Source organism: Harmonia axyridis, chromosome 7, assembly GCF_914767665.1.
Source record: "Harmonia axyridis chromosome 7, icHarAxyr1.1, whole genome shotgun sequence".
Lineage (NCBI taxonomy): Eukaryota > Metazoa > Arthropoda > Insecta > Coleoptera > Coccinellidae > Harmonia > Harmonia axyridis.
The window spans coordinates 14,809,651-14,834,745 of record NC_059507.1 but is presented as its reverse complement, the minus strand read 5'-3'; the positions used below and the strand labels follow the sequence as shown (position 1 = coordinate 14,834,745).

Here is a 25,095-nt window from a genome sequence, read left to right as displayed (position 1 = left end):
ATCCCAGGGTGTTCCATTGAGAAACGAAAATACTGAAAAGGCGAAGTTTTTTTAGATATTAGGTGTACATCTTTGCTTTTGCCGTTTTGCAATAGATGGCTGTAGTGGTAAGTGGTAGTCGAAATAAATAGATCGTAGATGTCATACAGTAAGCATAGGTATTTGTAAACATAACGCCATCGAAATATTAGTCGATTTGTGTCTGCATCATAAAGTTATACTCGATTAAACATGTCAGCTTTCGAGCCAAATTGTTGTCATTTGCGGGAGGTTTTAATTTTCTGCTTTAATATAAAAAAACTGCGGCTGAGGCTCATTGAATGCTCTCAAATACCTATGGTGAGGCCGCTACTAGTGAAAGAACGTGCCGAGAGTGGTTCCAACGCTTCAAGAACGGTGATTTTTGACGTCGAAGACCAGCATGGCGGTGGAAGAGAGAATGTTTCCGAAGATGCAGAATTGGACTCATTACTTGATCAAGACTTGTGTCAAATACAACAAGAATTGGCAGGATCATTTGGAGTGACGCAACAAGCCATTCTAAAAGGCCTGAAAGTCATGGGAATGATTCAGAAACAAGGAAATTGGGTGCATTATCAGTTGGTAAAACCGACTGAAACAATCACAGACGATCGTTATCGAACGCAATCAATGCGTTTGAGCCAAGCATTGAAAAAAACGGCCGCAATTCAACGGGAGACATAATAAAGTAATTTTACAGCATGAAAATTTTTGACTCTATGTTGCGGAAGTGGTCAAAACATATTTGGAAACGTTGAAATGGAAAGTCCTACCTCATCTGCCATATTCTACAGACCTTGCTCCCTCGGACCATCACTTGTTTCGATCAATAGCTCACGGCCTGGCTGACCAGCACTTCCGGTCTCATCAAGAAGTAAAAAATTGTATCGAATCGGGGATCGCTTCAAAAAATGACAAATTTTTTCAACACGGGATTCGAACGCTGCCAGATATATGGGAGAATGTAGTGTCCAGCGATGGACAATATTTTGAATCATAAATGTTTAACCAGTTTTTTTACAATAAAGCCTCGACTTTCGAAAAAAAAAAACGATGGAAGCAAATTTGTACGCCTATGTAAAATAATTATTAAATTGTCGTGAAAGAGTTTGTATTGACAAGTAGTTTCAAATTTTATTTTGTCATTCACAAAAAACAAAATTAATTATTCATTTTTGACACATTGTCTCAGAAATTAATAACTGGTGGACATATGTTTGTAAAAACTTACTAAGGAATCCCTGTTTATTAGTCGGAGATAAAATTATCCTGATATTGTAGTCAGTTTTGTTTTGAGGTCTTGCAAGGGACCCTTAGGTCACCTTCTATTCATGAACAAAAAATATTCATAGTCTTTTGATACGTGCGATATCAGAAATCTCGTCTTTGCGGATATTAATATTCTGTTTGGATATTTCCTGTTTCTTCTCCCGTCGATATTTTTATCACGTCTCTGCAAATCATGCAGTTTTCACATCTGATTTACCAGTACAGAAATCTACATGTGTCCCTTGGGCACCCTAGCGAGAAATTTTTGAATACGATATTTTGGCTTTTCATGCCATATACCTACAGTGGTTATAATGTCATGCATTCTTTGAGGAGAATGATCGAAATATCAAGCTTACGCTGAAAAGATTTCTCAGAATTCATTTAAAATTGACGTTTATTATTTCTTTCATATCATAGATTATCTTAGGTCATTAGAGAAATCTAAAAATAAAATTATTTCGAGCGGAATACAGTAATTTGGTATCAAAGTGAAAAAAAGTCCTTAAAACATGTAATTATTCATTGAAAACGTGTTCAACCTTCGAATAAATTTCATTAATTTTCGCCAATTGCAATATTTAACCTATTTAATTAAGGAAAGGAATTCGTTTCTAGGGATTTTGTTTCATGTTCTTTTTATGGAAATTCGTATGAAAACTAAGTAAATATTTACTCTGAATCATAAAAATAATTACGATAGAATTCTCTCGTTATTTCAAGGAAAAGTTTGGGTTCAAGGCAGCAGTTCCGAGAAAATAGAACATTTATTTTATGTGACTATAAGTCTTTGGGGTCTGAAGTTCCAATGTTCCAAACTAGCATGGAGTAGGTAACTATACGAACGTTAAGGATCGAAATTGAAGTCCTTCTTTTCTCTTGAACCCTTCAGTTGTTTAACTAACTTCTGAACATACTGACATAAGAGACATACGAATTCTAATTTTGAAATATTCTAACTGACAAAAAAACCCAGAAGGATCTGTTTAAATTCGGTTTTTTTTTTTTGTTAAAACATAGAAAGTAGGAGTAAATAATTGAAATTTGGAGAAAAAACGAAGGGTTTCCAATTTTATTTTAATAAATTTGTTAATAATATGTTTTTTGTCCACTTCGATTATCTATACACTACCCAACACGTCTCGGCATTGATGCAATAAGATGGTCTATTTCTTATTAAGGGATACTATCACAAGCTACCTGTACTTCATGTCTCAGAGCTGCCAAAGTCCGTGGGGCTTGGGCAAATAAACAAGCCTTGTACCCATGATGTACAAACATTCTCCATGTGCGAAAGATCGAGGGATCTGGGCGGCCAAGACAAGACACATGGGCCGCTTCGAAAAAGTTTGAACTAACTCTGGCAACATGAGGTCGGACATTATCTTGCTGAAATATTAGTTCATGTTACTGTCATGTTACCTCGAATAAAGACCTACTTGCATATGCAATAGCACCCCATACCATACCGTCTACTGTCCGGTGTACATGACGCTCAACATCAAACTGAGGTTCACGTCTTTCTCCCCGATGTCGTCTAACCCTTCTTCGGCCATCATGTGCACCCAAGGAGAATCGAAATTCATCAGAAAATACGACTTGATGCCATTCCACATTCAATGTTGACGTTCTCTGTACCACTGTAATCGTTGCCGGAGATGCTCAACCGTCAGAGATAACACAAGATGGGGTCGATAATGCTGTAGTCCAAAAGAACTTATCCGGCAGTAAACCGTTCGGACAGATACAGGATGGCCTTGTTCTCTTAACCACTCATCAGCAAAAGATCGAGTTGCCGCAAATCGGTCTCTAATGGACATAAGTCTTAGACGTCATATATGACACTCGACGTCAAACTGAGGATGGTAATATTTTTCGTAACTCGCGATTTATTGCACACCTTGCTTCTCTCGCTTTTCAGAAATTTACTAAATACGAAAGTGCTTTTCCTAACTGGTTGAATCAATAATAATTGTCGAACCAGACTTTTCTTATTTTTCAATGTAGAAACTATGGAAATTTTGTAGAAAGTTCGAGTTAATCCCACTTCTAGAGATACAAACCATCGAAAATCATATAGTAATTGCCCCAAATTCATTTCCCAACATGATCACTGAACTAATTACAAGTATCCTCCACTGTATGATTGTTCAAAATCCTCTTAAATTTCCTACAACTTCAATTTCCAAGGATGTCAATGTTAAAGACTGAAAGGACACGCCATTTAACTGTCTGCCAACTAGTGCTTCGAAAGTTCCCTGAATTGGTTGAGTTGGTCGAATAATAATTAAAATTTCCCTCGTTAAAGTTCGGCATAAATTAACAATTCCAATATAATTGGCGATTCGGCCGAACAAGTTGCAGATTTCTGATAGAGTTTGGGATTCTCTGTAATAGCGACTTCGTGGCGCCAATACTGATTTTTTTTGGGTATTGCGTGTCGAAGAAATTGTGAACTTTTCATTATGTAAATTGTGGAAAAGAACCACTCAATATTTTGGTGCTTATTTCGTATTGACCTGTCGCTGGAATTCTAATAAAACTGAAGAATGCACTGACGAGATTTCGTGAGCTTTTGGGCGCTCGCTCATTCATGCACGAATATCACCCTTGGGGACCACAAAACCTTTATACCGTTCTGCGGTTTTCAAAGGTGCAATAGACATATGGATTACGAGGACTTACGAGCTACTTCAATAGTGTAATAATAATAATTTTATTGATCTCTTCAGGCATAACAAAATATGTATGAGACAAGTCAAGATTATACAAAATTAAAAACTATTTCCACTCTATCCAAACAGGAACCTATTATCCATCGAATATTCTTCAATGCATTCAATATTCAATGATTTATAAATCCATTGACATTTAACTAATTTTTAATAGTCATTTAGCCAACAAGTGCGAAAAGTGAATGTTTATTTTTTTTTTGCATGAACGTAGAAAATGAAATTCGACGTGTTGTCCAACTCGGCCTGACGGCCTCGTCGGAAAATTTCACGTCGAGTGCAATAAACAATTTTTGCACGAGTTGCATACAACATTTTTTCTACGTTCATGCAAAAAGCAAAAAAAGATTTATTGAGGTGCGGCACTAGGTGTAGGAAAATGAAAAGCGCAACTTGAATACTTTGTTATTAATATCGATTTGCATTGAAATAGGAATTAATACGTTACGATCAATTTAACTCAAAATTTATTTTTACCCTCAATGTTGAAAGTGAATGAACAATTGGTGCAATTTTCAATATGAATATTTCGTAGTGAAGTACTTTTTAAATCCACTTCTTGATTTGTTACTGCTGTAAACGTACTAGTACTTGGTAACTGTACATCGTTATTTCCTTCAGGCTGAAATATTTGTTTTGCAACACTGAGTTTGTTTGCATGTGATTCCTCTACGTATCCCTCCGCTACTGTACTATTGCAATAAAGAACTATTGCACTAGTGCAATAAAGAACTTCTTTTTCCACTGAATATAGTTCAATAAAGTTTTGCTTCTTGCATGAATGTAGAAAAAAATTTTTTTTCCCAATAACTTCACAACTGATGGTACATGATTACATAAGATTATTGCCTGATAAAAAGGAGATGTTTCAAATTTAGCAGTTTTGTGAGAAGGAATACACAGAGTAGCCGAATATCTTGTCGAAAAATCTGAAAGTCAGATAGCTTGACCATAACGTGTTCATTTTCCTTAACATAAAGTAAACATTTATATATGTATGCTGAGTGTGAAAATTTCATGTTTTTTAAAAATCACGAAAATCTGAGTTGAAAATAAGACGTATTATTTTTTTTTTTGGGCAATAAATTCTCTGTTGGATTCCACTGATACCCCATAGTAATACATTATAAATTAAAAAACTATACACCAAACTGTAGTAAATACTTATTTCAGAGGAAGGAAGCGTGTTCTTCACCCTGCGATGCGCTACCTAATTTCTTGTTGACTGCCTCAATCTGCCGATCCCACCTTGTGAGCAATCCAGGAGAGCTCCCAAAAAAATTAACTGCTCACCAAACATTCAACCTTCAAACGGATACATGCGAAGACCTGCAAATACCATTCCTAGACTACCATCTAAAAGACCTAAGCGTGAAGACCTTCAGTAAAATGAAAAATCACCCAAACCTTCTTATAAGGAAGGCTTTCGACTATGATGAAAAAGCCCCTAGGAAACACATAAGACCGAAGATGGCACTTCCCTAGGAAGTGTGTGTTAAAGCTAAACTCCTACTGGCACAGAGATTGTGTAATGATTGCTCATACCTTCTAAGTGACATATTGACTCCTGCTAGAGTAGATCAAAATAGTTCACCTGAGGTTAATAATATTGAGATAGAGCAGTAAAAGGCTAATAGCCTAATTGCAAAAAAGTTAGAAGTTCCAAGTTACAACTGAGATCTTTTCCTCGCGGTATGGCAAAATGATTGGATTTGCCTAAGAATTAGAGAAAATTACAGAAAGTTGAACAAAACGATAGCGCCTGGAGCATGCGCTCAAAAACTATTCTAATCTTATACTGAAATATATTCGAATTCAATAAGGACCTCCAAGAGGAAAACAAATCAATATTCCACGCTTCCGAGGGAACCTCCAAAGAATTATTATGGAAATCCAATCGAAGTTTCTTAATTCGAGATATGAATCTATCCCAGTTCAACCGAAAACTGTTACATCGACGTTACAAACAAGAGTTTAAGTTTCTCATTCTTCGGGAGCTGCGATAAATCCTCAGGATGAAAGATAGGAGGGAAGGGACGAAGGGAGAACTTCGAGGAGATACAGTGGGACTATTAGGGGAATAACAAGCTAATAATCGTTGAGAACAGTCGAAAACAAAAGTGTGATTACCCGCTTTGAAACTGCTAACTAAGGTAACTCGAATCGAATTCGAGATTTATACCAGTGCAATTTTCCTAAGATAAAACCTCGGTTTCCTTCCCCAGTTTTCCCCGCATTTCCAGAAAACCATTGTCTCTCAGACCGTATTATGTTTTTGTCTTGGAAAAGGTTTGAAAGATTCAAGGAATTTTCTGGATTGAGTTTGTTCGATTCTACTTTATGGATCTTTATGTTAAATTTCTTTGTGAAGATTTTTTTTCTCTTGGATCAGAAATGACTGTTTAGAACTTCAAAAATGCATTCTTTTCATTATAGTTCCCCATTTCTTTCTTTTTAATGGTATATAGAAAATTATTAAATAGAGAGAGGCTTATACAGGATAAGGTTTTCAAGCTACTTGGTTTGAGCTTGACTTGATTTCAAGTCAAGCTCAAGTAGTAGTTTTTCAATCTCGAGTCAAGTATTGATTTATCAAGTAATTTAATCATATCAAGTCACTTGATTTTCAACAGTTTTATTGTGTAGTGCTACATCAATAGAAAACTTATGAAATGAGAAGAAGCCTTGCGAAAAACCCTTTTATTTATTAAACTTAATGAATATAAGAAGCGAAAAATCAACATTTTCGAAATAGAAACATAAATTGAATCACTATAAATCATAACAAAATAAAAAATTATAAAATAATAAAGTTTCTTAATATTGAGGAACCTCCAGGTTTTGTTTGATTTCATAATTTTCCATCCAGGATCTAAGACACATGAGGCATCTTATAGATTCATGGCATAACCTATTGCGGGTTTTTGTAACGGTAAGAACAGCTCTGGAAAATTGTCTTTCAACAGAAGCTGAAGATGCTGGGGTTGATAAAAAATCCTTGGCCATTTTGGTCAAGTTTTGAAAGATATTCCTGAAACTACCAAAATCTACAAATAGATTTCATAGAAATGTGAGAAAACTACTAATAAAGTCACACTGGCGAATGCTTCAGTCTCTCGGAGCTCGAGGCATCCCTTTATTATTATTATTTATTATTTTTTTTTATATTTATTCAGTCTTAGTGCCCACGGTATTACAGAAATATATGCCGTGCGACGCGTGCATATAAAGCTCAAGCAATATCAAGTAGCTTGATATCAAGTCAAGCAATAAATATTTAAAATCAAGTCAAGCTCAAGTATGTAATTTTTCACGAGCATGATTTTCAAGTCTAGTAGTTGGTTAAAATTTCAAGCTACTTGGCTTGATGAATCCCTATACGGGGATTTCACGAACAACTATACATGATTTCTCTGCAGATGCATAGCATTTTGTGTATTTCGACCATATTTTACCTATATCGAATAACTTCGAAACTTGAACGAAGAAATTCTACATAATAAAAGTGTAGGTCGCTCAAAAACAAATGAGAATATTTCTGCTGTAACACCGATTGTATTCGATCACATGAGTGTTTTTGGATTATTGAAAAAGCAACATTTTATTTTAAACATTTATGCATTTGAAAATTGTTTTATCAGAATCATTCTATTCTGTATATTTTCTTTTGTTTTTCGCCTTCTTTAGACGATCTTCTCGTATCTCTACTATCGGATATTGAGACATGAACTTTCTTATTTGAATTTCCCTGGATGCAGACTGAACTTTCAGATATAAAACATTCTGAATAAAACATTGGTAGACAGCTGAATAAAAACTGACTCCACTAAGCCACTTAAGCAAAGTTCGTCTGATATGAATATCTGGACTAATAATAATCTCGAATTAACGAGTTCCCTAACAAACTTACTAATTAAACAAAATATTTATTCTCTTACCAATTTCAGGAATTCTGAAATCCTTTATTACCACATCTTGAGGGATAACGAAGAATACACCCGTGAGAAAACTGAGCAGAGTTTGAAGTTGTTTGGAACTTTTACCCTGGGGATAACTTCTTTTGAATTACATTATACGTGGATATGAAACTGTTAACTTTGTCTATGAATAAATTATGAGATTTGCGAAAGATTCTGACTTCTGACCAGGATAACGAACCATAATAAGCTGGGATATTTCCTTGTGGAATAACTACAAAAAAATCATAGTATCCATTTTATCTAGTATTAATTGTCCGCAAAAAGGGGTTTGCGGTCAATTTCAGATGAATTTTGTTACTAATATTGAACAACCAAAAAATTGTGAAATGCAACTTACCCCAACGGGCTGCAGAAGAAACCTAGGCGAATCACCGCTAATCTGGTTCCAAAAAGGAGGTTCCAAGGAAGGGAATTCAGGGGAATTCACCTCCCTTAAGTACCTGTGGCTTCACCTGGCTGATGATAAATTCAGGGCACTTCACGAATAGTTGTTCAATATTATTTTGTTCACTAACACTATTAGATGACGATGCAGAAGATAGATGAAAATAAATTAACTAATTATGATGAATTATCAGAAGATTAATCAATTTTGTCTCTTTGAAACTTTTCTATATTAGCACGTACGATCGATATTGAAAATCTGTTCTGATTCTCCGCTGACAGCCGATACGAAATCAGATTCTACCGGGGTCGGTCGAGAAGAAATACGACCGTAGTTCACGACTGAACATGCCGCCCGCCCTGAAGTGTCCCTTCAGTAAGATAACTGAACTGAAGAAGTGAACAGACGAAATAATTCAGGAGCAATCTACTGAGTTGGAAGAGGACACAATTTAACGACTGGTCGCCGAATTGTCCCAGACGCAGTGGCAACATCAGCAACGCGGGTTGTGGAATCAGCTCCCGGAAAAACAGATGATATACGACCGATAGACCACTTTAGAGGAGGAAGATTGTCATCTCGAATGACGACAACGGTACCTGGAAGGATAGGGGTAGATGGCTGCAACCACTTGTGACGTTGCTGTAAGGTATGCAAGTATTCCTGACGCCAACGCTTCCAGAAGTCCTGCTGAAATCGCTGGACTAGTTGCCAACGAGATAACCGGTTCACAGACACAGAACTGACATCGTTGTCAGGAGGAGCTGTTAGGGACCGGAAAACCAAGAAATGCCCTGGTGTAAGGGCCTCAAAATCAGAAGGATCAGATGATGGAAGATACAGAGGACGAGAGTTGAGGATGGCTTCAACCTGAGTTCAGACGGTGAGAAACTCCTCGTAAGTGAGTTTCTGCTCGCCAATAACGCGAGTAAGATGATGTTTAGCAGATTTTACAGCGGCCTCCCACAGGCCGCCAAAGTGAGGACTGGAAGGGGATATGAATCGCCAGTCAGTTCCGGACGACGAGGCGGCATCACAGAGACTCTGCTGATGTTGTGGAGCAGACAGTAAGCGGCCAAGGTCACGAAGGTAGTTATGAGCACCAACAAAGTTGGTCCCGTTATCCGAAAAGATGACGGAAGGATGACCTCGGCGTGCAACAAAGCGCCGATAAGCAGCGATGAACGCTGGGGTTGACAGCTCAGATGCCAATTCTAGATGAACTGCTTTAGTAGAGAAGCAGATGAAGACAACCAGATATGCCTTCGTGCTAACGGCTCCGCGTAGTCGTGCACTCGTCACATAAAATGGGCCGGCGTAGACGACACCAGTAGTTAGAAAAGCCATAGCAGATGATAGCCGCTCTGGTGGAAGATTGCCCATTGGCTGTATTAGAGGACGGGGCTTGCAAGAAAAGCATCGGTTGCACTTGCGCAGACGATTACGTACTACATTACGTCCGTCCAATATCCAGTACCGTCGACGAATGTACGAATGAGTAGCTAAGGCACCGGCGTGCAGAAGACGATAATGGGCATCATCGATTATCAGATGAGTGAGATGATTGTCCTTCGGTAGAAGAACAGGATGTTTGTGTCGATATGGTAATAAAGAGGCTAAAGGGCGACCTCCAACTCGAACAAGTCCATGCTCATCGCAAAAAAGGTGAAGTTTCATGATGAGTCGATGACGAGAAGATGGTTTCTGCAGCTCAGCCAGCTCCTCGGCAAAATGAACAGATTGAACCAGACGTATTAAGCAGATCTCCGCTTCCTGAAGCTCAACAGAGGTGAGAAAACCCGTGCGAGGTAAAGCTGAACCACGAGCATTCAGTATGAAACGTCGACAAAAGGCAATGACGCGCTTGAGTCGAAGATACGAAGAAAAACGGTCAATCATGGTGGGTTCACCGGAGACAACCGTCAACACTAAAGCGGAGATCGGCTTTGCTTCGTCGTCCACCTGTCCAGTTTGAGATGAATCGACAGAGGAAAGAGGCCACGAGGATGGGTCGAGAGACAACCAAGGAGGACCGCGCCACCACAATGGGTGGTGATGAATATCTGAGGGCATCAATCCTCGAGAGGCGCAATCAGCTGGATTGTCTTCAGATATCACATGCCTCCAGCAATTAGAAGGAATCAAATCATGTATCTCAGCGACTCGATTGCCAACAAATGTCTTCCACCTGTGACTCTCACCACGGATCCACGAGAAGGCAACAGAAGAATCGCAAAAGGCAATATAGTCAGCACTGAGATTCTGTAAAACGCGGGTGGACAAATGATGCATGAGTTTTGCGAGAAGATGGGCACCGCAGAGTTCTAGACGAGGCAGGGACATTGCCTTACAAGGAGAAATTTTGGATTTGGCCGCTAGAAGAGACACGTGGAATCGACCGGACAATGTAGGAGTGCTTAGATAAACGACTGCAGCGTAGCCAGATTCAGAGGCAAACGGCCGAAATACAACGAGAGACATAATAAAGTGATTTCACAGCATGACAATGCTCGCTCCCATGTTGAGAAAGTGGCCAAGACATACTTGGAAACGTGAAATGGGAAAAAAAATAGAATTGAGGAATTTCTGACGAACTGAACATAACTGTTTCTTTTGATATTTATATTGAATTACATTCATCAAGTAGACTCAATCAACTTTTATAATTTACATTTTCTCCACTGAGGAGGGCGTGGATATTTGGTTAGAGTGGATCTATTGCTGATAATCAGGGGCTATGAACAATTGGTGTTTCTTCTCTTTTGATCATGTTATTCTAATGATTGTATATTTTAATGGCTTCCATATACATTCATTTATATCCTCAAGTCAACATCTGTCAGTTTTTATTCAGGCTTTGGAACAATACTATTAGTCCAGGAGCCAGGTGCAAATTTGGTTGATTATTTCCTCTCGAGAGATACTTGCTGAGATGCATCAGATAATACTAATAAAAAGCCTCGTGAACGTCAGCTACGACTCGGCTGGGGGGGAGAGCGGCGGCAGCCCCCCAAACACAAAGAAAAAAAAATACATTCAGTCATTTCCTCCCAACTGAAAATTTGTTAAATTGTAGCTAACCCAATATCTAGACGAAAAAATACAATCAGCTGGCATAGTGTATACGTCAGCTGGTGTCTCAAACATGAAAAAAAAATTATATTTTCAATGACAGCTCTGACAGCGACTCTGATACTGAATCTCGCGAGTGTGGCACTCTCTGATTCATTATCAGAGTCGCTGTCAGAGCTGTCATTGAAAATATTTTTTTTTTCATGTTTGAGGCACCAGCTGACGTATAATACACTATGCTATAGCCAGCTGATTTTATTTTTTCGTCTAGATATTGGGTTAGCTAGAATTTGACAAATTTTCAGTTGGGAGGAAATGACTGAATGTATATTTTTTTTCTTCGTGTTTGGGGGGCTGCCGCCGCTCTTCCCCCCAGCAGAGTCGTAGCTGACGTTCACGAGACTTTTTATTACTATTATCTGATTCTATCTGATCATTCTACTAATTACCGTTGGAGAGGAACTTGGTCATGTATATCTGTTACTGGCTCCCGGGCTATTTGTGTTCATCGATTTTATCAATCCATTTTTAGTAATTTTCAGACTTATTTGATAATCCATCCCCTCAAATAGGTATTTATAAATTTGCTGAATTGTTTGCCTTTGTCATCATCATTCATACATATTTCCGTCTAGAGAAAAATTCGGGGAACAATAAGAAATATTAGGACAATTCATAGAGTAGATTATAATAATCAACGACAACAATAAACATATTTCGGTCTGAGATAATTCCCTGTAACTGATACTCACTGTAAAAAAAAGTTGAGAAATAGCATTACCTTGTACTAAACCCTATCAAAACAACCGTCAAGGTAAGATTAATAATCTAATTTCGTATACAGTTTGAGTAGAACAATAGCTCAGGGATCATGGATCCTATCAAAGCAAATAAACGCGGGCATAACTGCAGGGCTCACAGCACCTAAGACAGCAACCTAGCAATTATAGAAGGAGTTTACCGCTCAAGAAATCTGTTTTGGCGAAGACAGAGGGTCATATTATTCGACGTGGGAACCCACCCAGTAGTATTGTTTGGAGAATTCCATTCAGGGATCATTTCGAATGCTCCCTGTTATCGCCGGCTGTTTTGATAGTATTGAGTGTTTCTCTGTATCTTCGGCTTTTGCTCCGTTCAATGGGTTTTGCTGGTTTGAATAAGATCCGATATGTTGATCTGGGGGGGTGTCCGTAAAATAGCTTCAGTTTGCAACATGAGAAGGTGGTAAGATCTTGTCAAGACGTTTTGATCTTAATGTTTGCCCCATACTTATTTCCGAATCACTAAGAACTAAAATATATTCCTAAATAATACAGGGTTTTCCAAAGGTTTCATTTTGATAAGTTTGGTATCTGGGCAGCTTTCAAATTTGACAAGTAAAAACTACGCGATTACAATTACCATACAGTAATAGACATAGATGGAGGGAGTATACGCAATTTTTACATGTCCACAACATGGTTAGATTACGTTGTCAGATTGTTATATATTTTCAAATCCACAATTTTACCATATCGTTATGAATGGATATTATATTAAATGAAATATATTCATTTGGGTTATTCTCAATTGAATATTATGAAAATTTGAATATTTGGAATCCGATATTTTTCCTAATTGTCGAATTTATAGTATGCAGAATATTTATTATTTTCTGTATCTACCTGCTGAAATGCAAGGTTTGGCAACTATTGCTCTCCTAGTGTCATCAGTTGTTTCACGTCGTTTGGCGCACTTGAAGTTTGTTTTCTGAATTTCTTATATATTTAGGTATTCATCTGAATATATTTTGAGTTAATAGGGAAAGTTGATTCACTATGGAACATAAGAAGTACATTCTTAAATATTGTATCACTATGTTTTCATTTCCGCGCGCTTCATGTCAAATTTGAAAGTTCATGTTGGGGACAAAATTTGTTCACTGAAAATGACATATGCTCCCTCTTTTATTACGTTTATTACTCTGAGGTTAAAACTAAAGGCTCTGCTTTCGGGAAGTAATGCGCTGAATTGCAAACCCACGAATTTCCAGCATTTCCCAAGATCAATCGAAACTCCGAATGCCGAAGTCAAGGTTACACTTTGCGCTAAAGCGTAGGAAAATTATTTACTAGAACATTAAGGAGTAGGCTGTTAATCGTTTTGCTACGTCAAATATCCACTTCCTACACTGCATTTTGCGAAATAGTGATTAGATTATTATCGGATTTTTATGCCATACACATAATTTTTCATTCCTTTCTGGTTGAATCGTGGGGGGGGGGGTATTCATCTTAATATATTTTGGGTTGATATGAAACATTGATTCACATTGGGAACATATTATGTTCCCTCAATCTATGTTTATTACTCTGAGGCAATTACTAGAAATGGGAAAACACACTTCAATAACGCGTAAAAATTGTTAAAATTCAGTACAGAATTTGTGAAAATTTTGTAGAATGGGTTATGGAAAATTTCATGAAAAGGATATTGCGCTGCAACCGTAGCCATGGCGACCATTTCGCTGATAGCTTTCTCCATCATTAATATCATACTTTCCTTTCCACATTGAACTATTCTCTCAGAAGATTAATAGATTACCGTATAACTCAAATATTTTCAAAAATGAAGCTGAATCATTGTGAAAATTTCTGCTTATGTGCAGAAAATTGTTGAATATAAACTTGTAAAGTGATTAGTGTTTCATCCTTTCTGAAAATGAAATGGATCACTCCGCAGATCCAACAGAAACTATCGAAAGAAGTCTAGGAGCTACATATATTGATATTAGGTTTGCTCATTTCTTGAATCAAGGTTGCATTATAATCAGTCGCGTAGATATGTTGAATGTAGACATACTACTCATGACTGAGAGTGCAAAAGCTTATCATCTTGTGGCCAATGCCTGAAAGGTCTTACAACTAACTGATCATTTTCAAATCGATCAATCCATATTTTTGGGATATTGGTATACAAATCATTAGAATATATTGATGTAGGTATCGTTCGTAACCATTGAAAGTTCTGTACTGTTAGAGAATTATATTTTTTTAACAAAAGTTAATATACAGGGGTGAATCACCGCTATGGCCTATTAGACGTTTATGGAAAACTAATCACAGTTTTGTGCTGAAAATTTGTATGCCGAAGTTTGGGTCAATGATCTTTTACCCTGAAATATTTTAAGATTTCTACAACTTCCAGTTATACCGGAAACAGATCACTACTTTCTCATTTCAAATGGCACACTCAGTCTATTATTGTCTCATTAGATAGCTTATTTGATGGCCAATTTCAACTTGGGTAAAAACCGAACGGTTTATGAGTTAATAGTATTCCTTAGGTGGCGACGAGGACGAGGAGAAGTTTTTTCGAAAAAACCTTTTCTACCAATACGTATCTAGTATTATAAGACTGTTTGCGGTTAGACAGGGTGTTTATGAGAAAAACATGAACTTGGAAAACTCAAATTTATCAAAACTCAAGATTTTCAAATTACAACCTATAGTTTTTATTTTTTCAGGAGATGCTACTTATAAAAAGAGGAAGGCTGCTTAAGCAAACCCTATACCTAAAATGAAAACCAAGAAGCACTCGAAAACTACAATTTCTAACTGAGTAGAGTAGTGATTTTCGGAAAACACAGAAACAAACCAAAATGCGTTGTTTCGATAACAAAAATGAGTAATATTCATTTTGTTTCGAGGGTTGAAAATGAAGAGAACAGAGTAAGAGCTAGTACGCACTGTACTCACATAATTATTAGACATTCTCTCATTCCAATCGAATACAATCAAAACTCATAATTATTTTCTCACCCTGTATCCACAATGCGGGTTCTAATTAATGAAGTGTTGTTCATCCCCCATAATTGCCTTCGTTTCACCCCCATGAATGAAAGTTTCTCTGACGGAAATCCGAAGAATATGAACAGAACTTTCTCATGATTATCAAGAATAAATTATCCTTATCTAAAGTCGAGGTGGCGGAATAGACTAAAAGTTGTATCAAATTAAGGTTTTCTCTAATTAAAGTGGAACGATAAACCCTTTATATTTGGGCACGAGTAATTTATTTCGGGGACTCTATGTAGCATAAATTTTGACTGCAGATAATTAAAACTGTTAAAAGTTAATTGCGAAAAGATTTATTCTTTCCTTCGTTCTTGCGGAAATTAAAAGTAGCAGATATGAGCACAAGATAACTGCAAGGTGTTGAAAATTAGTGCTCCTCGATTTATATTCAGAAAGGAAATACTATAGTTTTTGGTTTTTAGGTTATGCGTGCAGAACATGCAGCTACGAGAAATATAGAATGCTCCATTATGTGTTTTTGGAAATTGTATACAGGATATGATATGAGACCAATTGAAAAGTCCCCGGTCTGATGCATAGATCGCGGTGCTAGTATTGAATCCATATGATTTTCAATTAGTACCAACTTCAAACGATACGTGTCAAAATTTGACAGCAGTCCGACCATTAGTTTGTGAGATATTGCGTTGTTACTGTAGCTACTTTTGTAATTTGAAAAAAAAATCGTGTGCTAATAAAATATTGCTTTTTGAAGGTAAAAAATACAGTTCAAGCAGAATCTCGCCCAAAAGTGGCTGACACCAACGAAAAAATCAAAAAATTCCACAAAATAATTTTGAATGACCGTAAAGTGAAGTTGATCGAGATAGCAGACATTCTGAAGATATCATCTGAACGTGTACATCATATCATTCAAGAATGTTTGAACCTGAGAGAGCTGTGTGCAAAATGGGTAACGCGCGAACTCACAATCGAAGAAAAGCAACAACGTATTAATGATTCTGAGCAGTGTTTGAAGCTGTTTAAGTGCAATAAACCTGAATTTTTGCTTCGATATGGGATAATGGATGAAACATGGCTCCATCATTCCACTCCGGAGTCCAATCAGTCAGCTGAATGGACTGCACACGATGAACCGAATCAAAAACTAGGAAAAACACAACAGTCAGCTGGCAAAGTTATGGCATCAGTATTCTGGGATGCACAAGGTATAACCATCAACAACGATTATTATATAGCGTTATTGGATCGTTTTAAGGATGAAATCGTTAAAAAACAGCCCCATTAGAAGAAAAAAAGGTACTGTTTCATCAAGACAATGCGCCGTGTCACAAATCAATGAGAACAATGGCAAAATTGCATGAATTGGGCTTCGAATTACTTCAGCATGCACCGTATTTGCCAGATCTGACCCCCAGCGACTTTTCCTTCTGTCAGACCTCAAAAGAAAGCTCGCTGGAAAGAAATTCAGCGCCAATGAAGAAATATTCGCCAAAACTGAGGCCTATTTTGAAGCCAAAGACGAATCGTACTGCAAAAATGATATCGAAAAGCTGAAGGATCGCTATAATCGCTGTATCGCCCTCTGAGGCAACTATGTTGAATAATAAAATCGAATTTTGCCAAAAAAATGTGTTTTACTATGGTAGACCGGGGACTTTTCAATTGGCCTGTTACTTTGCTGCTTAGTTGAACAAATACAAGCTATTTCTGTGCGATGTACGACCCATGGCACTTGTTGAACACGCCAACAAAAACCCTATAAGCTCGACTCCTGATTAAATTTACTAACAACGAAAAAATTACTTAACAACAAGAATATTTCAACATGTCAAAATGACATTGGAAAGAACTGTCAAATATTTTCAGCAATTTTCACAGATTCGCTTCAATAAGTTGTTGAAATTCCGATTTATAAGTATCGATAAGAATAGTTTACCTCATTTGAATTCGAACAATTGGCATAAATCATTTTTATATTATGATGGAAATTCGATATTTATTGATTTCAATCGTCAGTGGTCAGATTATCAGTCAATAAACCTCAAAAAAACGTATTCAATAGTTTATCTCATTCGTTAGACTGATAACAACCAGTGCACTCATTGTTATAATATGTACATTCAACGTTCTTAAATGGATTGATATTGACGTCCTGTTTCTCTTGTCTAACGTAGACTTGGATTAGATTTAACAATAGAGCAGTAATGATGTTTTTGTGTTATGATGAAGAAGAACAGCAATGATGACATTCAAAATCCTAGAAACAAGGCCAGTTTCTTTTCAGTATTATTTTTCACGTAAGTTTTATATTAGGTGAATATCATCATTTGATTTGACAATTATATCTGCTTTTCATTACATGAAAACACTTAACTTAATTTCTACCAAATTTTGTGTATTTTCATCAAAGTAAGGATAAAATCGATAATCTAATTCGAATTTAATAAGATAAAATATAATATATTATTTTCATTGGAACTTACATGTAAATGTTTTGATGTTATTCATTTAGAACATCGAACATTCGAAGACTTTCAATTTACGATACTTGTATTATTCCTAAGAAACTTTCTGGAATATTGTGTGTATTCGAATAAATTTTTTTTTTCACAGGTATACCTTAGATATTTTCAAGAAGGGACAGTATTGGAATATTTCAAATTTATATAAGCCATTAGATGGTCATCGCAGTGAAGTATTAGGAGAAAAACTTTGGAGGTGAATATAACAACATTTTACATATTATTATCTTCACTGACGTTCATTTGAAATTTATGTAAAACGTCAAAGTACGCAAATAAAAGTCAAAAATGTTCAATGAAGAAAAACTATTAAGCAGCCCAAACACGCTCAGTGTTCAATTGTACAATTGTACATTTATGAACAGATAAACTTGTCTGTTCATAAAACTGTACAAATAACTAAATTGCATATTTGGCAGTTACTTCTTCTTTTTCCTGTCAGTTTTTTTTGAGTATAATATTGAATTGAAAGGTGAATATATTTAAGGTTTATTCGATCTTTTTCATATACGGTGAGCGAAATAATCATTATCATTATTATCAATCAAAATTGAATTAAAATTTATAATACGTGAGTCAAAATTTGAAAATTATTATTGAAAACAAATTTTTTTTAGTTTATGGGTGTACCATGCCGATGAATGTAATAGAATTGGGAAAACTCCGAATATTGTTGTTGTTTTATTAAGATTCTTCTGGTTGGACATACTGAAGGATTGTTTCTTGCTTGTTTTATCTCTAATTCCAAGAATCATACTACCTCTCTTATTAGGCAATATACTAAGTTACTTTAGTCCTAAAAGTATCATCACCAGATCCGAAGCTTATTGGAATATCCTTCTATTGATAGTTTTTAATTTTATGAGTACCATAGTTTCAGTCCATTACAAATTTTCGAGCAGTATTACAGCTTTGAAAATCAGAGTAGCATGTTCTACATGTATACACAAAAAAGTGAGTAACACCAAAAAAAAAACATAATGTAGTTCTAATTTCTCACATTATTATAGATATTGAAGATGAATACATCTTCCCATATTAATGCACTTAATGTGATCTCAAATGATTTGAGTAGATTAGATAGATCTTCAAACTACGTTCATTATGTTTGGGGGTCACCACTATTTCTAATTAGTATTTTAAATTTGCTCTACTATGATGTTGGTATCTCCGGATTGATTGGAGTATTATGGTTCATACTTTATATGATTTTCCAAAGTGAGTATTATGTGTAGACTTACAACCTCATAAGTGTTCAATTCTTTTTTGAATAGGTTACTTTGCGCATTGGATTGGGTCCCATAGGAACAAAATTGCAAAAAAGACTGACATAAGAATGGGATTCATGAATGAAATATTAACCAGCATTAAAGGTATAAAAATGTATGCATGGGAAAAACCGTTTTGTCGTTCGGTGCAGAACTCCAGAGACATCGAAATGAAAATTGTGAAAAAAGTAACATATTTTAAAGGAATCTTGTATTCCTTGCAATCGTTCATAAATATAACAGCAGTTTTCTTAGCCCTGCTATCTATGGTGATTCTAGGAGAGGACATATCTGCATCGAAGGTAAATATTCGGAAATCGGCCCTTATATATATTTACTTATCTTTATGATTTCAGATTTTCAAGCTTATTATGTATTATTATTCTTTCAATTTTGCCATAACACTTATGTTTCCCTTGTCTGTAACTAAAGCTACAGAATTATACCAAGTTCTTAAAAGGGTTAATGAATTCCTTCTGCAAAATGAAATTCTAGTCCAGAGAAAATTTGACACTCAAGAAATATCAAGAGTCATACTCAAAGATTTTAATGCAATATGGTACGACAAAAGTCTCATAAATAGTACCAAACCTAGTAGCCCATTTGATGAGGACTCCTTGATAAAATATCAGGAGAAGGATTATATTTTGCGGGATATTAATATGAAGTTTGAGGATGGCAAGTTATATGGTATAACTGGAGCTGTTGGTAGTGGAAAATCTACACTACTTCTGTCAATTCTCGGTAATACTCAAGAGAATAATTCATTATTGCTTCTCTAAACTTGAAATGGATTTTAATGGAATATTTCAGGTGAAACCTTGCAATCAGGAAGCTTGCAACTCAATGGATCAGTTTCATATGCATCGCAAGATCCTTGGTTTTTCAATGATACCATCAAACGAAATATACTCTTCGATGAACCATTAAAAGAGGAAAGATATGAGAAAGTTATCAGAATTTGTGGATTGAAAACTGATTTGGATGCTTTGCCAGAAAACGATAGGACACTTGTTGTGGACAGTGGCCTATATTTAAGTGGAGGACAAAAATCCAGGATCAATCTTGCCAGAGCTATCTACAGAAATGCTGACATCTACCTTTTTGATGACCCACTATCTTCTGTGGATGCAAGTGTAGCCAAAAGTTTGATGGAAGATTGCATGTTGAAATTTTTGAAGGACAAATGTAGACTATTAGTTACACATAACGTTAATCACCTTAGGAAATGTGATCGAATTGTAATTCTCAACTCTGTGAGTTTATGTTTTTACTTTTTGTCCTTTTTCATTAGTTTACTTTGGGATAGAAATTCTCAACATTCAAATGCTTTGAAGACTTGTCGATTTCTCATTCAATTAAATTGAAAATCATAAAATAAAACATTGCGTTTTGCATTACAAGACCGATGACTGAAATTAAGAAGGGCTCCTGTATCTGAATTTTCAGTCAAGTAGGAGGAAAACTGTTACTTTTGTAGGGAAGAATAGAGAAGGAAGGTACTTACAGTGAATTGGAGAGAGAAGGAAGTCTTTCCCTTGACTATCTGGATGAGCCCATTTCAGAAGATGAGGAGATAAAAAAGCAGCAAGGAGAAACTTTAAAAATGAAGGTTAGATTTAAATAAACTATGCTAAGAAAGTACAAAACAAACTAAAATAAGGATTGTTTAGGCTATATATCTTTCTACCTATTTTTCAATTAAATAATTTTTGATTTTTATCTTCAGAAAAGTGAAAGAGTTCCTGAAATAAGAGAATCAAGCAAAGCTGAAATCAAGAAAAAATCTGATCTTTTCGCATACTTAACAAGTGGAAATAACACATGCATAATATTTTCAGTGCTGCTTGTTTTCATTATGACACAAACTGCAGAATCCTCCGTTTTCCTTTTCATAAGTTATTGGACTCATAGCGAAGAAACCAAAGATTATCCTTTCAACATCACACTGGGCCAGGAAGTGATTATTATCTCGGGAAGATACTTGCACATTTTCATATTTATGACCATTCTTTTCGTGCTTCTGGTGAGTTCTATAAGTCGTGCTGTATCCTACGTGATGATGGTAATGAGAAGCTCGAGAACATTGCACAACAAAATGCTTCATATGGTTATTCATAGTAAGATGACTTTTTTCGAGATGGTTGATATAGGTCAAATTTTGAGCAGGTTTTCTAAGGACTTGGGAGCTGTTGATGAAATTCTGCCACGGACTATACTGGAATCAGGTATAGTAAGTATTAATGATTATACCCCTGATATTTCAATGATGGTGGTTTGCCTTTCAGGTTGTACTTGGGATCTTCGCCAGAATACTACTAATAGGATACGTGAATCCATATTTGATCATAGTGGTACTTGCCTTTATAGCCATCTTCAGCCACTTTATAAAAGTTTTCATCAAAACATCCAAAAATATAAAGCGAATAGAAGGAAATCGTGAGTTTCCATTCTTTCTCTAGGAAATGAATCTATTACAATAATTTTGTAGTTATGGGTCCTTTACTTACACAAGTAAGATCAACTATACAAGGTTTATCAACTATAAGAGCAGTGAATGCTCAAAGTGTTGTGGAAAGAGAATACAGCAGACACCAAGATAGATACACCAGCAGTTGTTATATGTTTGATACTGTAACTCATGCCTTTAGTTTTGCTGTTGAGTTTGTTACAACTATTTTCATCTCGATCGTAACAATTAGCTGTTTTTTCATGCAAGAACGTGAGTTCATAATTTTCAAAATTCTATAGGATGAGAAAATATTTTTTTTTGTTATACATTCATTTGATGATTTTTAGAGATTCATCTCAATGGGAGTAAGATTGGCCTAGCAATCACACAATCAATGGCATTCACTACCTATGTACAGTTTTGTATTATACAGTGTGTGCAAGCCAATAACCATTTGGTAGCTGTAGAGCGAATAAATGAGTATGATGACCTACCCCAAGAATCTTCTTCGATAAAAGATATTGAGATAGCAGAAGACTGGCCAAAACTTGGTAATATTTACTTCAAGAATGTGAATTTGCAGTTTGGTGAGTCATTGGAAGTGCTGAAAGGATTGAATTTTACCATTGAAACGGGCGAAAAGGTACAGTTATAACTCTTGGTATATATTGAAATTTTTATATTGAATATTCATTATGGGTATGAAATGACAGACCTACTGAGTCTTAAAGCCTTACGATCATTCAAGATGCTGTCAGTGTGTTACTTCGATAGTCATTAAAATTTGTTTTCATTCATCTCTTTGAAAATATAATAATTTGTTTGGCTTGCAACCTCCTGCAATTGATGCTGAATTTATAGTGAAAATGTAATGTTTGACCTACCATGAGAAGTCATATGAGTATTTCTGACGGATTATGATGTTGCAAATCTTTTCAGATTGGTATTGTTGGTAGAACTGGTGGAGGAAAGTCTTCCTTGATTGCTTCCATCCTGAAATTAGTTGAAGTTGATGGTGAAATACTGATAGATTCGAAAAATATTCGAGACATTCCTGCAGGTATTATTCGAAATCGAGTTTCAGTAATTCCTCAAGACCCTGTCCTATTTTCTGGAACACTCAGATATAATTTGGATCCTTTTGGACTCTACGACGACCACATCTTAAACCAGTCCCTGAAGGAGGTAGAATGGTTTTCAACGTCTTCTGAAATTAATAGTTTGGATGATATAATTATAGAAAGGGGTTCGAATTTGAGTATAGGACAGAAACAGTTGATCTGTCTAGCAAGGATTATTATAAGAAAAAATAAAATCATTTTGATAGATGAGGCCACATCAAATTTGGATATTGAGTAAGTATATATTGAATGTTTACCAGTTTTGGGGGCAACATACTACAAAGTAGGTACTAATTATAGCACTACCTGTTTTTTCAGGACCGATGCAATGATGCAAAAGTTGATAAGAAGGCAATTCGCAGATTGCACTGTTCTTGCCATTACTCATCGTGTTAGCACCGTATTGGATTATGACAAAATAATGCTAATTGATTCTGGAGAACTGATAGAATTTGCCAGTCCAAAAGATTTACTCAGGGATAAAACTAGCAAGTTATATGATATCATACACGAAAATAATAAATGATATTTTATGAATTATTTTTTTTTATAATTTCATCCAGTAAAAATGGTTCCAATAAATAATTATAAAATGTAGTGAATAAGGAACAACATATAAAAAAAACTAAAAATATGCTAGCAGCGAACAGAATTAACAAAAGATCTGTGATGGGTATTCAAATCTTCATAATAATCACAAAGACGAAGTAAATGTAGTGAGGAAAAAATTTGCAAAAATATCTATACAGGGTGTCCCGTAAAGACCACGTCAAACCGAGGGAGAATGTAGATCAAAGGATAACCCACCTGCTATGACAAAATTCCTATAATAAAAGTCTTACCGTTTTCGAGATATTTTTTTTTTCGAAAATAATGAATTTTGCCCCTTTCAATAGTTTTGCCCTTACGGTTGGTACAATTTTACATCTTTCTGGTTAATTTTTTCAGTTAAATATTGCTGAAGAATGATTTTAACGTTTACATTAAGAACATCCCCCGAAAATTTTAAAGGGGGGCTAAGAGAAATATTTTTGTTGGAAATTTTGGTAGTGGATTATTTTGTTCATGAAGTTTAGCCGATCGTAGTGGTGAAGCCGAATTGCGGATGCGTTCTCTCAATTCGGCTTCATCACGTATGGGTGTTGCGTATACTTTGTTTTTTAGGCAGCCCCAATAATAAAAGTCCATAGGAATTAGGTCAGGTGAACGAGGAGACCACAAAATTTCACCTTCTCTTCCAATCCACCGGTGGGGATTAGTTCTATTCAAATGTGCAGTATCTTCGAGTCCGTGATGTGCTGGGCATCCATCATGTTGAAATCACAGACTACGGCACATCTTCCAATAAAATGGGCAGCTGGTTGGTTAAAAATTCCAAATAATTGTTTGCGTTCAGCGATGGCGGCAGTTCAATCGGGCCCAAAATTGCACCATTAAATATTCTAGTCCATAAATTGATCTTGAATCGATATTGTGATCTATCTTCTCTCACCTAGTGTGGATTTATGATATTCCGGCTATGCAAATTGTGAAGATTCATATACTCGTCGCTCCAAATGATCTTATTAAAAAATCTGGATCTGCAGGATGTTTTCCAAAATTTGCCGGCAAAATTGAATTTCGTTGAGGTGAATAATTATGCGAGTAATATTTTCGCACGTAAACAATTGCCATTGTTCACTAAGTAATGCAACATCGAAGATTTCTCAACAGAATTGACAAACTTGATTTTGTCAGAAACGTACCCATTTGGATAAAAACAGCCATATCTTTTTTTTTCGAATAACAAATTACTTGTGTGATACCTCTCTGAAATCACTATCAAATAGACAATTTATTGGTGTAATGTGCAGCAGTAGCTCGGTACATTTTTTTTCCACTACGATGGGCTAAACTTCATGAACAAAACCAAAGTTTCCAATAAAAATATTTCTCATAGCCTCCCTTTAAAATGTTCGGAAGATGTTTTTAACGTAAACGTTAGAGTCATTCTTCTGCAATATTTTACTGAAAAAATTAACCAGAAAGATGTAAAATTGTACCAACCGTAAGGGCAAAACTATTGAAAGGTGCAAAAATTCATTATTTTAAAAAAAAAAAAATATCTCGAAAACGGTAAGACTTTTATAATGGGAATTTTGTGTTAGCAGGTGGGTTATCCTTTGATCTACATTCTCCCTCGGTTTGACGTGGTCTTTACGGGACACCCTGTATATTTGAATAGGGAAGAAGGAACCCTATCAGAAATTGATGAGAACCTTGTGAAGGTCCCGTAGAACGGAAATACGGGAAATATAGCCGGAAAATGCAATAAAATATGAATGTTATAGGAATAAGATTGACACGCACCTCAGGGATTTATACAGCATGGCTATGAGGCAGTAAACCGTGTACATAATTTTGAATGGGAATCTTGGGGTTCATATAGAGGCGGTCCGTTTGAATATAAACGTGAAATTTTTTGGTGAAAAGT

At 35.9% G+C, this 25,095-nt stretch overlaps 2 protein-coding genes across 3 annotated transcripts; one reads left to right on the top strand and one right to left on the bottom strand.

The window, feature by feature from the left end:
• Positions 1-9,263: 9,263 nt before the first annotated feature.
• LOC123684569 lies at positions 9,264-10,730 on the bottom strand. The gene has a single exon (XM_045623863.1). It carries the CDS (start codon positions 10,728-10,730, stop codon positions 9,264-9,266), a length of 1,467 nt encoding a protein of 488 aa, XP_045479819.1.
• Positions 10,731-17,180: 6,450 nt separating this feature from the next.
• Positions 17,181-23,162, top strand: LOC123684371 (probable multidrug resistance-associated protein lethal(2)03659). Of its 2 annotated transcripts, XM_045623602.1 has the most exons (14): positions 17,181-17,556; positions 17,873-17,977; positions 18,399-18,735; positions 18,792-18,999; positions 19,056-19,351; positions 19,406-19,793; positions 19,863-20,305; positions 20,530-20,661; positions 20,779-21,282; positions 21,338-21,488; positions 21,541-21,771; positions 21,849-22,144; positions 22,441-22,856; positions 22,941-23,162. In XM_045623602.1, the coding sequence occupies exons 1-14, from the start codon at positions 17,480-17,482 to the stop codon at positions 23,146-23,148; spliced, it is 3,792 nt and encodes a 1,263-aa protein (XP_045479558.1). In that variant the 5' UTR covers positions 17,181-17,479; the 3' UTR covers positions 23,149-23,162. The 2 variants fall into 2 exon arrangements, with proteins under 2 accessions (XP_045479558.1, XP_045479559.1); XM_045623603.1 differs by lacking the exons at positions 17,181-17,556; positions 17,873-17,977 and adding an exon at positions 18,068-18,293.
• The last annotated feature ends 1,933 nt before the right edge of the window (positions 23,163-25,095 follow it).